We start from the raw sequence: 13,792 nt of genomic DNA on the forward strand, positions 1-13,792 counted from the left end.
TTTGTATAGCTGATATTTTGTCTGCTTAGTGAACTTCTGACGCTTTCGTACAAGTCTTCCTCATGCTGAAGACAAACTTATTTACCTGCCATTGTCTTAAACTATAAACTGCAAGAATACTACATTCTTGGAGTCCAGTGGTTCCAGTGTTTGACTGGTAGAACTTGCTAGCCACTAAAAAAAAAAAAAAACAACCATCCTTATTAAACTCAAAGTTATGTGATCTGAGGTTAGAATGCTCACAAAATTGCTATCCTGTAGTTCTACTCCAGAGCAATCTGATTGCCTGGGAAAGAGAGAGAACTGTCCATTGAGACCTCTTCTGATCAGTCCCAAATCTGTAGCTATGATGTCATTCCTAGTATCAAAAAGGGAATGCGAGCATCTTGGACCTCTTCTTGAATGAGGTAAACAGTTCTTACAGAGTCTGTTGTAATACTATATAAAATGAAAATACAAGCAGAGGCGGTGAGTTACATGTGCCTGTGATGCCCTTGCTCCACAAATATTCAGGAACGTGGGCTCGGCTACACCAATGTTTGGACTTATATTTTCAGAGCTGTCCCATCCATAGGATGGACCAGGGCAAACGTCCCGGGCCCCACACTTTGTGGGGCCTCATGCTTCAGTGGGATGCGGGGTCCAGGGTGGCCTGGGGGCTAGCAGGGGACCTAGCGCCGGCAGCAGCGAGCAACCCAGCCCCAGCCTGCCCCACTCCGCCCTGCCCTGCCTCACCCTGCCCCCTGCCCATCCCCATTCCACCCATTCCCCCAAGCCTCCATCCTTTCCAGCTTCCGCACCCTTCCCGAAGCAATGCGGGAGCCAGCAGGGTCGATTGGGGCGGGCTGGGGCTGGGTTGCTCGCTGCTGCCAGTACCACGCTCTCCAATAAATTGACAGGCCACCCTGGATCCCGTGTCCCCCTGAAACACGGGGCTCCCCAACATGTGGGGCCCAGGGCGGTTGCCCTGGTCTGTTCTATTGGTGGGACAGCTCTGCTTGGACCCATTCTGGGCACCACCAAAAATTATACAAACCTGGCATCCATGGATACAAGTACCTATTTTTGAATTGGAACCCTATTTTGTCTACGTATTTCAAACAGTGAAGCTCAGCAGCTTCCTGAGAGGCATACCAGCAATGCAAGCTATTCTGCCTAAAGGTCAATTGGTTGGCTCAACAACCCACATTATGAAAGAAAGCCATAATGTACACAATCAATGCTGCATGTTGTGCCAGGAGGAAACAGCACTTTTCCTCAGTTAATTGTAATTGACATCTAATCTGCATATTTTGTTTGCTGTAATAGTGTAGAACTCTAGTGTAGAACTGATGCTATATTTACATGGTAAAGGAAACACGCTCAACTGCTACTTGATCTTAAATTACTCAAATTGTGACACGTGCCTATTAGAATGACTTGTTTGTAGGTCAAAGTGCAGAGAGAGATTTCAGCATTAAATTTCCTTGGCAATTTACAGAGCACAAACAACACTGAAACAACCACCATGGCACGCCTTCAGGGCTTGACACACTGAGGGGAGAACAAGCTATCTAGCGCTCCGAATATGGTACACTAAAATGTCAAAGAGGTTTCAGTTTCCCCATCCCATAAAGGATTAATGCCCCACCTAGCGTCTGTTCAGGGCACTGTTTATTGGTTGTATTGACAGTCTTTAGCAGACCTCCCCAAAAAAGCAGTTCAACCTTTCCCTGACCCACAGGGCTCCCTCCTGGCAGCTCTTCTCCAGTCTAGAAGCCCCAGCACAAGCACCAACTTGCTTCTATAGTTCTCCTCAGCCTTTCAGCCTTTATGGGAATCAGCTGCTCATCAAACTGTCACCTGACTCCTTCCCTGCTGAGTCTGATAATCCCCTCTACAAGGCCCAAACACCTGTTTTTAAAGGGCCTCTGGCCCCAGACGCTCTGACCCTTAAAGAAGCAAACCACCCTGTTACATAGGGCTGTAGGTTTAAAGTGATCCCAATAACTCAGGACAGAATTTTCCTAGGAAACAGCCAGACTGAACAAAATCATTAAGGAGAAGTTAGGACAAACAGGTAACTTCAGGAATATATAATTCTATGGATAGGACACAGAATAAGTTTGTAGAAGTTGGATTGTAGCTATGTATGAAAGCCAAAAAGAGAAACAGTAGAACATTGCACTGAAACAGACCATGGAAATAATGACATCAGCTCCCAACATCCAAGAGATGTACTTCAGTTGGACCCAATAGTTGCAGGTAATTGGAAGGGATGCTCTTCTGCATCAACATCCACTGCTCCTGGCTGAATGGGCAAAAAGCTTTCATAACTTGATATTTTTGATCAGGCAACTACCAGTCTGCCTGTATCTAACCAAACTACCAGCAGATTGCCTAATAGAGTAGTACAGATGATGTAACAGCCTTTTTCAGTGGAGGTGGCAGACCCACTTATCTTAAATTAGTATCTTAAATGTCCTTGTCCACAACCACATTGATGTCTGTAAGCCAAGGGACAGTGAGGTTTAATGTATATGAGTGAGAGCTGATGCTGAAGCTTGAAGATCAGTTGGTCATATACCAAAATTAACTATCTCCCCCTGGTGAAGGCCATCTATGATGCAGGCCAATACATTGCTACCCTCTTGAAAGCCCCCTGGAGCATACTGTGCCCTATAATCTTTACTGAAGGAGAAGCCCTCTGATTCAACCATCATTCCTCCCTGCAGAGTCATAAAAAAGCTATACAAAAGAGGGGAAGCAACAGATGTAATCTGACAGCAAATGTGAAATAAGGAAGGAGCATCTCAGCAAAGACACCATAGATGTTGAGGCACAAGAACACAAGTCTGAAGTCCAAAAGCATGCTGAAATTAGTCATTTAAATATCTGTTTCCAGTTTTGTTTTTGTTCATTTCTTTTAATGTGAACATTTTTAATTACATTTATTTATGGGTTATTTATTTGTTTGGTTTTTATTGGGGCTGGGAGAGAAGAAAGGAAGATATGAATAGCCCACACAAAACATAAGGTTGTTGTGGGGGGAGGAAGGCTAAAGTAGACAATATGGGAATTGCCACGCAGGCTAATTCAGTGTTGATCCTTCATTGTTAGTAAATGTGCATGGCAGGAAGGGGGAATTAAAGTCTCAAATCTAGCAGCTGGATGGTACCAGATGAGACCAGCTCCAAGCCCTGTTGGCAGTTCCTGAGCCAAAAGAGACAGCTGAAAATGCAATGTTAAGCTGATAGTTTCCCACCATTACCCCAGTAAGCTTCTCCCTACCCCACACAACAAATAGAAAAAACAGAGGGACATCTGTATCTGTATCTGTATGCCCTGATACTTATATGAGTTCTGCATCAACTGATGACTGACCCCCCTACCAAATTTTGAGGTACTCCATAATTTGTGCACAAGAGGGCATAGTGGCGAGGTCAGGGGCCCTATCAGAAATGAGCAAGGTCATGCTCCTTAAGTCCCATACCTATTTCCTTCATACAATATGGCAAATCTAATCAAACCTCTAATCTGAGCTCTCTCTCAGAAAGGAAGAAGTATGTAAAGCCTACCATTGTGACTGCGGCAATGGCCATGAACCACTTTTGTCAATGCCAAATCACTTGCACCTCATCTCTAGGACTATGCTGGCCTTGTTGTAGGCTTTAGCCTTGCTGTTAGAGTAACTGTCAAACACCTTTCCCCCGGTGACAAGAAAGAAAATTAGTAATGTTGTTACTAATGCCTATAATATGCATATCCCTGAGAGTGCAAGTTTGATGAAGTTGGGACGTATATTGCTTTTGGGTATTTGTTGGATGAGCAAGTGAAAGCCTTATGGCGTATTGGAGTCCATTATCAAGTGTATTGTAGGTAATGAAGGTGGCAGAGCATACAAGAGCATTCTACCATAACTTCTTATATCCATGCTTTTAAGGTTTTAAGTGGCTGGGGTGTGTCCTTAATTGCTACTAAAAATTATTTTTGTTAGTTGATTTCCTAGGTTTTTTATATAGGCTTTAGGGTACCTCAGTGGATAGCTACCAAGAATTAGGGAGAAAGGGAGCTGCACCTGCTTGGGAATTAAAACGAGAAGCTGTGCTGCTAAGGTGCCCCTGACTATGTAGACCCTCCTGAAGCATGCTCCTCAACCTTCAAACCTGCCAATGTGTGACAGCCACCACTGTGATTGGCATCAGGGCTGAACTCCAGAGCTAAAAACATGAACAGTTAGCGTTTATGCTAAAGAACTAGCCTCTGAAGTTCCGAGCTATCAGATTCGGAGCCTCAGGCATGGAGAGGCACACAACCCGCACATCGACAAGTGCATCATACAAACAAAATGTGTGACAAACAGCTGAAATGTGACACATATATTTTGTTGATTCCCACCATAATGTATAGATTGTATTTAAGTACAAAGTTTAAAAGAAGTCTTTTCACTCTGTGAACCACACAGTGCCATCTGCCCGCATAAATTGGCAGCAGGCTTTGAATCCCTTGATCTTCAAATTGCTAGCTTAGGCCAATTACTGTTTGAGCTATGCTAATAATTGCTAGCCACTTTGTGGATTAGTCACTGAATGAGAACTTGACATGTGCTTTCTGAGTGGCTTACACAACTGTTTACTAGTCAGCGGTTGAATATTGATGATCAGGAATCCTGGATTCTGTTCTTGGCTCTGAAAAGTGTAGACCTGGCTTGACATGACTAATTGGACATGGGTGTGGCCTCATTTTTTGGGAGACAGTATTATCAGTAGGCTGAAAGCAGAATGTCTGTACTAGTTAAAACAAAGGGGAAACCCAGGAAACCATTTATAATGGATAAAATAACAATAACTAAAATGAGCCTGGAATATAAGATGAGGTAAAAAGTAAGTCATGTATGGACAGTGTGTGCTGTCCCAAGCCAATCCCAAAACATGTGATGCACCGTATAGCAAAATGCAATATAATGTGTAAATGTATATAAAGGAAGAGGTTTGCAGTGTAACTTTGGGTGTGTGGTATGCCCTATACACACCCACTACGCTTGAGTGTGATTAATTCAGCGTAGCTTTGCTATATGCCAAATAAAAATATGAATGACAGACTCTGATGTTGAACTAAGTTCTATGAAAGCCAAGTGGAAGGAGGTCTCAGAGGGAATCCCAACAAGAGGGGAGTGCAATCATAGTGGTTAGAAATACAGTAACTGAAACTGGTTTAGTCAATCTGAAAGGCAGTATGCTACAGTGAACAAGCTGAGGGTGGGAGATCTGGGGTTAGAATCCAGGTCTCCTGAGTTTCACTCCAGCACTCAGGGTCTTATAACAAGAAGTGCTCAGAAGCCTTAACAATAGGCATGACTACCTCCAAAAAAGGTTTTTTCAGCAGCTCTTTGCTGGTTGTGACTTGCATGGAAATACAAAGAACAGTTAGCTTTAAACTCTTGGTCTCCTCTTTCCTAGTTCAGGGAATTATCCCCTATGTTATAGAGGTATGCTAACTCACTCTCTTTCACCCCATTATTTGTGCCGGGGCTGCTATGTTGTCAAATTCAGCAGCTTAAGCTTGATACATACATTTTCAATTATGGCTAAAAATTATAAAATGCTCTCTAGTCAAGCACAGCTATGTATAACTGATACTCCGGGAATCAGCACATGAGGAGCAACAGTATGCACAAGGGGCAGATCCCATAACCTGAGTATTTTAGATTCCTTGGAAAGGGCATACAAAGAAAAGTGAGACAATGCAGTGAAAAATTGCCCAAAAGGGGCAATTTTTGAATTGTTACTTCTTTTTGTCAGTCCATTTTTCAATCACACCATCATGAAAAATTCAAATCATGCTCAAAGTTTACATTCTGTGTTTTAATTTTAGCCATGTAATGCAACCTTAACTATGGAGTCATGATCAGAAACTATAATAAATATGCAAACAAGCTTACACATTAATGAACCAAGACCAGATGTTTTGAAATCATCCAATTACTAGAAAATGGTTTGCATAGATTATAATAATACCTATATTTTTTCCATATTAGGAGTCTGAAACTATCTTCTTTAAAACCCTTCAATCAAACTTTCAGCATGTGCAAGTGTATGAGAATCAATCTCTTCAGAAGAAAGCATTGGCTTCTATTCCAGTCCAAGCATTGAAAGAGAGAGCTCAAGAAAAGTTAGCACAAGCCAAAAAAGTGGATGACGGTATTAGTTCTGACAATTTACGAGAAACTAAAAATACTAGGTTAAACATTTGGGTGTAATGTGAATGTTTATAGACTAGGATTTTCATATTTTTGTGAGTTCAGAGTACTAGTTTTAAACTACACTAGTATTCAGAATGTGTGTAGTATGCCATGTTATTAGTTAGTTTATCTTCTTAGTCAAAAAAGAAAAGTGCTTGGAGAATTAATGCTAATTCTTAGTTTAGGTTTGTTTTCTTTGTTTAAAATCATATAAGATAAAATTTTGAGGCTCACATTTCTTCTGTCCTTCAGGTTATCCTGTTGAGTACCAGCGCATCATATGCATTTAAAATTCACGTGTGCACAGGACTGAAGTAAAGTCCTGTATTCTGTACAGATGGGGCTTTGAGAGGTTTTATAAATTCAGTTCAGCTGAACCATTTCTTAAATTTATTAACCTTCTGTCCTGTCTTCCATTCTCATCTTCCTCTCCTCATCCACTGTGCACTGATATCTTAAATTTTGTATTTTCTCTTCCTTTGCATGCTTTTCTTTTATGTCCACCTGCTGTCCATCTGTTCATGGCTGGGGCAGAGGGGGGAGGGATGAGAGAGCAAAGGAAATTTACTTGAATCCAGATTTCTGAACTAGCAGCAAATAGCATTAGAGGCAGCAGGATTCTGTACATATTACTTAGCTGCTTGCATCTGGAGTAGAATGAAGATAATAAATGTATGTTTTTAAGGAAAGGCAGAGCAATTTAAATAATTGATTGAAATCACTGTTTATATTTTTAAATAATTGATTCATGTTGTCTTGAGACAGTGTACAATTAATTTGAAAACTTGTACTATTTTAACTTTACTTTAAAATATATAATGAACTATATTACAAATGCTGTTTCTTTTTTAAAACACCACTTTTGGTAGTGTGTCTTTTCTAAATTTTATAGAAATAAAATAGGCAAAACCAAAATAATGGAAATTAAGGCCTTGATCCTGCAAACAAGTATGTGACGTCACTCACATGAATAATCTTTTTGATTACATGCCTAAAGTGAAGCATGTGCATAAGTGTTTGCAGCATCAGGATCTAAAACTGTATTTTTAATAAAAACTACTCTTTGTGGCATAAAATCTTTGTCACTTCAAAGCAAAATTGTTTCAGTTAGACTTTCAAGACGTTAAGAAATTTATTTTGAATTTTTATGCACACGAGCCAAAAAATTCTAAAAAAAGGAGTGTAAAATTAGCCTTCTATACCCAGATTTAGGCACCAAAAGGTGGGATTTTCAAAAGTACCATAGTGACTTGTGTTCCGAAGTCCTATTGACTTCAGACTGCATACCCTGATGGAAGAGTATCAGAGAATTTCAGCTTTCTTTACTTGTGGAAGTTAAGTATTTTACAAGGTTATGTTGGTTAAAAATACATAGGGTCCTACCAAATTCACGGCCATGAAAAACACATCATGGACTGTGAAATCTGGATTCTCCCCATGAAATCTGGTCTTTTGTGTGCTTTTACCCTATACTACATAGATTTTATGGAGGAGACCAGTGTTTCTCATATAGAAGGTCCTGACCCAAATGGGGTCACGGTATTGCCACCCTTACTTCTGCGTTGCCTTCGGAGCTGGGCGGATGGAGAGCAGCAGATGTTGGCTGGGCACCCAGCTCTGAAGGCAGCACCGCCAGCAGCAGTGCAGAAGTAAGGGTAGCAATACCATACCATACCATGCCACCCTTACTTTTGCGCTGCTGCCTTCTGAGCTGGGCGTCCAGAGGGTGGCGACCGCTGGCCAAGAGCCCAGCTCTACAGGCAGCAGTGCAGAAGTAAGGGTGGCAATACCATACCATGCCATCCTTACTTCTGCGCTGCTGCTGGTGGCAGCTCTACCTTCAGAGCTGGGCTCCTGGCCAGCAGCCACTGCTCTCCAGCTCTGAAGGCAGCAACGCCACCAGCAGTGGTGCAGAAGTAAGGGTAGCAGTACCACAACCCTCCCCGTACAATAACCTTGAGACCCCTCCCAACTCCTTTTTGGGTCAGGACCCCTAAAATTACACAGTGAAATTTCAGATTTAAATAGCTGAAATCATGAAATTTGCTATTTTTAAAATCCCATGACCGTGAAATTGACCAAAATGGAGCATGAATTTGGTAGGGCCCTAAAAATACAGGATGGGGTATTCACTTATCAGTTTTATGTTTGAGATTGTGTTCTCATAATAATAATACTAAAATGTTTTCACTGAGCATTTAAAGTATGGAATTACCTAAAAGAAAAAAATCACTATGTAAATTATGAAATTCTTCTAACAATTAGGAAAGAAATTACTACAAAACAATTTGAGACTAAAATGGAGGAAAAGAACTAACTAGTAATATGTAAACAAGAAATATTATTTAACTTTAAAAAGTTGATTTAAACCAAAAAAAATTGATGTTTTTGATATTTTTTTAAAATAATGATTTTTATCCACTCTTCTTTAAGGGGAATGGGGCATGTGTTCATGTGACCCCAGCCTCTACCGCGGATGTGTCCAAAGCGGCACTCAAGGTTTCAGACCTTGCACCTTAAACTCAGGTGTAAAAGAGTATGGGGAAAACTTTGCCATTTGTTAGGCAATGACAACTTAAATGCAGAGGTAGTGTGTTAACTTTAATTTTAAAAGCTGTATGGAAAGACAGACTCCATTGAGAATGGGCTGTATGGAAGGGAGTAGCTACTGTTGCTAAGAAATAATCTACCCTGCCTATTTCCTTTTAAATCTGTCACTGTTGTATTAAGACAGCCACCTGGAGAAATTACCAGTGCTATTGGAGAACAGTTATTACATGCAGATCTAAAAAACCTTTGTGATTTTGAAGAACAAGCCAAAGTAATAGACATTTTGGCTCATAAAGATCACTCTGATAAAGTTATGGTCATTTGAACAAGAGATTACAATGCTTGTCTTCATCCTCATTGGCCACCTGCCATTAGCAATGAAAATTGACCAGAATTATGTGTACTTTTAACTTTTGTGATATCTGGGTATTTTCAAACAATCATTTCTTGTTGAAACAGATCATATTTGTCATTATTTTTATGCTGAGCCTTTCATGCGGGATTTACTTTATGAACCCAGAGAAGAATATTTATGTAATAGTAGCAATTTTCTTTCCATAGAGGGGCATCATTATATTCACCACTAACCAACAAAAAGAAAAATTGTCCTTTGATTGAAATTACCTCATTTAGTTTCTGGCAGACAGTTCAGAGAAAAGGTAGCAGTAAAATAGACACAAAGCATATCCAGTATATAAGCAATAGATGCTATTTCTGTTGAATCATTTATGGAACATTTTAAATTTGTATAATGCTAAAAAGGTCCAGTACCCTGTCTTCCAACAGTGGCCAGTGCCAGGTGCCCCAGAGGGGATGAACAGAACAGGTAATCATCAAGTGATCCATCCCTTGTTGCCCATTCCCAGCTTCTGGCAAACAGAGTCTAGGGACACCATTCCTGACATCCTGGCTAATAGCCACTGACAAACCTATCCTCCATGAATATATCTAGTTCTTTTTTGAACCCTGTTATAATCTTGGCCTTCACAACATCCTCTGGCGAGATATTCCACCAGTTGACTGTGCATTGTGTACAGAAATACTTCCTTTTATTTGTTTTGAATCTGCTGCATATTAATTTCGTTTGATGACCTTTAGTTCTTTTGTTATGAGAAGGAGTAAATAACACTTCTTTATTTACTTTCTCCACACCAGTCATGATTTTACAGACCTCGATCATATCCCCCCTTAGTCATCTCTTTTCCAAGCTGAAAAGTCCCAGTCTTATTAATCTTTCCTCATATGGAAGCTGGTCCATACCACTAGTCGTTTTTGTTTCTTTTTACTGAACCTTTTCCAATTCCAATACATCTTTTTTGAGATGGGGCAACCATATCAGCATGCAGTATTCAAGATGTGGATGTACTATGGATTCATATAGAAGCAATATGATATTTTCTGTCTTATTATCTATCCCTTTCTTAATGATTCATAGAATCACAGAAGATTAGGATTGGAAGAGACCTCAGGAGGTCATCTAGTCCAACCCCCTGCTCAAAGCAGGACCAATCCCAACTAAATCATCCCAGCCAGGGCTTTGTCAAGCCAGGCCTTAGAAACCTCTAAAGATGGAGATTCCGCCATCCAGTGCTTCACCACCCTCCTAGTGAAATAGTGTTTCCTAATATCCAGCCTAGACCTTCCCCACTGCAACTTGAGACCATTGCTCCTTGTTCTGTTTGGGGTGTAGGAGGGTGCTCCAGACTGAGACTGAGAGGTTCGGAGGGCAGGAGAGGGATCAGAGCTGGGGCAGGGGGTTGGGGTATGGGATGGGGTGTGAGGGCTCTGACCGGGGGTGCGGGCTCTGCAGTGGGGCTTGGGATGAGGTGTTTTGGGTGCAGGAGGTTGCTCCGGGCTGGGACTGAGGGGTTCAGAGGGAGGGAGGGGGATCAGGGCAGGAGATTGGGGTGCAGGGGGGCCTCGGGTGCAGGCTCCAGGCACCGCTTACCTCAAGCAGCTCTCGGAAGCGTGTCCGCCCTTCAGCTCCTATTTGGAGGTGCAGCCAGGCGGCTCTACATGCTGCCCCGTCCACAGGGGCTGCTCCCACAGCTCCCATTGTCTGGGAACCGCAGCCAATGGGAGCTGTGGGGGCAGCGCTTGCAGATGCAGCAGCGCGCAGAGCCGCCTGGCCATACCTCCGCATACTATGTAGGAGCCGGAGCTGGGTCATGCCACCTGCTTCCCAGAAGCTGTGCTGGAGCGCTGGAGCAGGGCAAGCCCCTGACCCCACTCCCTGATGGGAGCTGAGGGCCAGATTAAAAGGTCTGACAGGATGGATGTGGCTGCAGGCCGTAGTTTGCCCACCCCTGCCTTAACCTGTTCTTTCACCACTGAGAGCTGCTAACCTCCTCCCCATACTGGCTGCCCAGTGCAGCAGTCTGGGAGCTAACCTTGTCTGTGAAGATGGAGGCAAAAAAATCATTGAGTACTTCAGCTTTTTCCACATCATCTGTCACTAGGTTGCTTCCCCCATTCAGTAAGGGACCCACATTTTCCCTGACCTCCTTCTTGTTGCTAACATACCTGTAGAAATCCTTCTTGTTACCCTTCACATCCATTGCTAGCTGCAACTCCAATTGTGATTATATCCCTGCATGCTCAAGAAATATTTTTGTACTCCTCCCTAGTCATCTGCCCAAGTTGCTATTTCTGGTAAACTTCCTTTTTGTGTTTAAACTCATCAAAGATTTCTCTGTTAAGCCATGCTGGTGGCCTGCCATGTTTGCTATTCTTTCTGCACATCAAGGTGGTTTGATCCTGTGCCCTCAATAGACCTTCTTTAAAATAAAGCCAGCTCTTCTGGACTCCTTTCCTGCTCATCTTAGCCTCCCAGGGGATCCTGCCCATTAGTTCCCTGAGGGACCAAAATCTGCTTTTCTGAAGTCCAAGGTCCGTATTTTGCTGCTTTCCTTTCTTCCTTCCCAATATTCTGTTAGCTTTTTTGATGGCCATTGCACACTGAGTGGATGTTTTCAGAGAACAACAATGATGCCAAGATCTCTCTCTTGTGTGGTAACAGCTAATTTAGACCCCATCGTTTTATATGTATAGTTGGGATTATCTTTTCCAATGTTCATTACTTTGCATTTATCAACATTGAATTTCATCTGCCATTTTGTTGCCCAGTCATCCAGTTTTGTGAGATCCCTTTGTAGCTCTTTGCAGTCTGCTTTGGACTTAACTATGTTGAGTAGTTTTGTATCATCTGCAAATTTTGCCACCTCACTATTTACCCCTTTTCCAGAGCATTTATGAATATGTTGAATAGTACTGGTACCAGTACAGACCCCTGGGGGACACCATTATTTACCTCTCTCCATTCTGAAAACTGACCATTTCTACACGTTGTTTCCTATCTTTTAACCAGTCCATGGGAGGATCTTCCCTCTTATCCCCTGACAGCTTACTTTGTTTAAGATCTTCATTTAATACGAGTCACTCTAGTTCATCACCCTGGATTATCTGTGTACACCACATCTTTTTTTCAGAATGTTGAAAATATAGTGCAACTTGGGTTTTGTATAGCCTTATAAAAATATCATATTACAGCTAGTCCAATTTGTAAATGCAAACTACAAGCAAACAAATAAAATATCGTATAGGCATTAACGTCTGTGACTGTGATGTGATCTAGATTATGAAGGAGCAAATGTCAGATTTATGGAGAACATTTATGAATGGGGGAGAGAGGAAGACTCAGGGTATAGTATTCAAAATATTTTTATGTTAAAGGTGGTAAGGAATCAGAACAAAGAAGAGATGGGTCTCAAAATTGGATTTTAAAAATCAGTCAGTTAGGTGCAATGAGGCTGTTCCAGATGGTAAGTAAATAAAGAAGTGTTATTTACTCCTTCTAATAACTGTAGGAGAGAAGGCTCTACAACCTGCTGCAAATAGACAGAAGAACAGGACAGAAGAGTCTGTTATTCAAGCATAGGGGAACTGGCTGGACAATGGAAAGATATGGGGCCAGACAGCAAATGTCTAGTTTGGAGAAGTTGAACTGAAAGGACACATTTGCTTAATAATTATGAATGAAATCAAAACATAGTTCACAAACCTTAATTATTGGAAAATATGCACTGTTCTGTACAATTTATAAAAGTCTGTTCTTACGAGAGATATTTGGCTATACTGCCACTAGCTTCTGGTAAAAAAAAAAAAAAAAAAAAAAAAAAACCTTGGGGATTTTGGAGTCAAAACAATTGTTATTTGTTGATTAAAAGCTATTCCATACCTCTGGAAAAATATAAGAGTTATTATGTTCTATGCTAAATTTCTCTGTGTTCAATCCTTTTCTGTTCAATTCCTTATTCTAAATTTCTTTTTGGCTGTTTGTCTTTTTTTAAAATATGATTTACCATTATTCAATCTTTAAAATCTTATTTTTTAAAAAATAGCATCTATGTAATAATTTCTTGGTTGATACTTCAACTCTAGTTATGATAAAGGTCCAGATATAGTAATTATGTAGATATTGGAAAGGTCAAATGAATCTGAACTTGGTTAATCTTGTTTGAATTACTATGTTTTAATATTATAGGAACCCATGTGAATGAAGATGATTTTTTGTTGTTGGAGCTTTTGCAGTGGTTTAAGGGTGAATTTTTTCAGTGGGTGAATAACCTTGCTTGCAGCAAGTGTGGTGGTCAGACAGAGCCTAAAGGTCTCTTATCACCTAACGATGAAGATCTGAGATGGAATGCAAACAGAGTTGAAAATCATCACTGTAACCAGTGCCAGTTCAGCAATAGATTCCCAAGGTAAGCATAACCTTGGATTTTCTAAAATGCTACTTTGTATTTGTGTATTCTGTGAATTATTGAGAGATCGTTGCTTGTATTTTGTTTTACATAGATTGAAAACCATACTGTAATACATACATAGATCATTTTAAAGAGTACCATGGGATTGTTGTGGGTGCCGATATTTATATTTTATCACCAATCAGCCTAGAATGCTTAATTTTAAAAAAATTATTGCATTTAAAAAGAGGGCCCTGTTTTTATACGGTGTATCTTT

The 13,792-nt window shown here is 40.9% G+C and overlaps 1 protein-coding gene across 2 annotated transcripts in view; it reads left to right on the forward strand.

Annotated features, from left to right (window-relative positions):
* The window catches only part of NGLY1 (N-glycanase 1), a 48,149-nt gene that overhangs the window by 18,180 nt on the left and 16,177 nt on the right, over positions 1-13,792 (forward strand). For both annotated transcript variants that reach the window (XM_038389668.2, XM_038389669.2), the window contains exons 4-5: positions 6,017-6,179; positions 13,314-13,533. In XM_038389668.2, the coding sequence (XP_038245596.1) occupies positions 6,017-6,179; positions 13,314-13,533 (383 nt within the window). The remainder of the gene's footprint in view (positions 1-6,016; positions 6,180-13,313; positions 13,534-13,792) is intronic.

This window comes from Dermochelys coriacea, chromosome 2 (genome assembly GCF_009764565.3).
Source record: "Dermochelys coriacea isolate rDerCor1 chromosome 2, rDerCor1.pri.v4, whole genome shotgun sequence".
Taxonomy (NCBI): Eukaryota; Metazoa; Chordata; order Testudines; family Dermochelyidae; genus Dermochelys; species Dermochelys coriacea.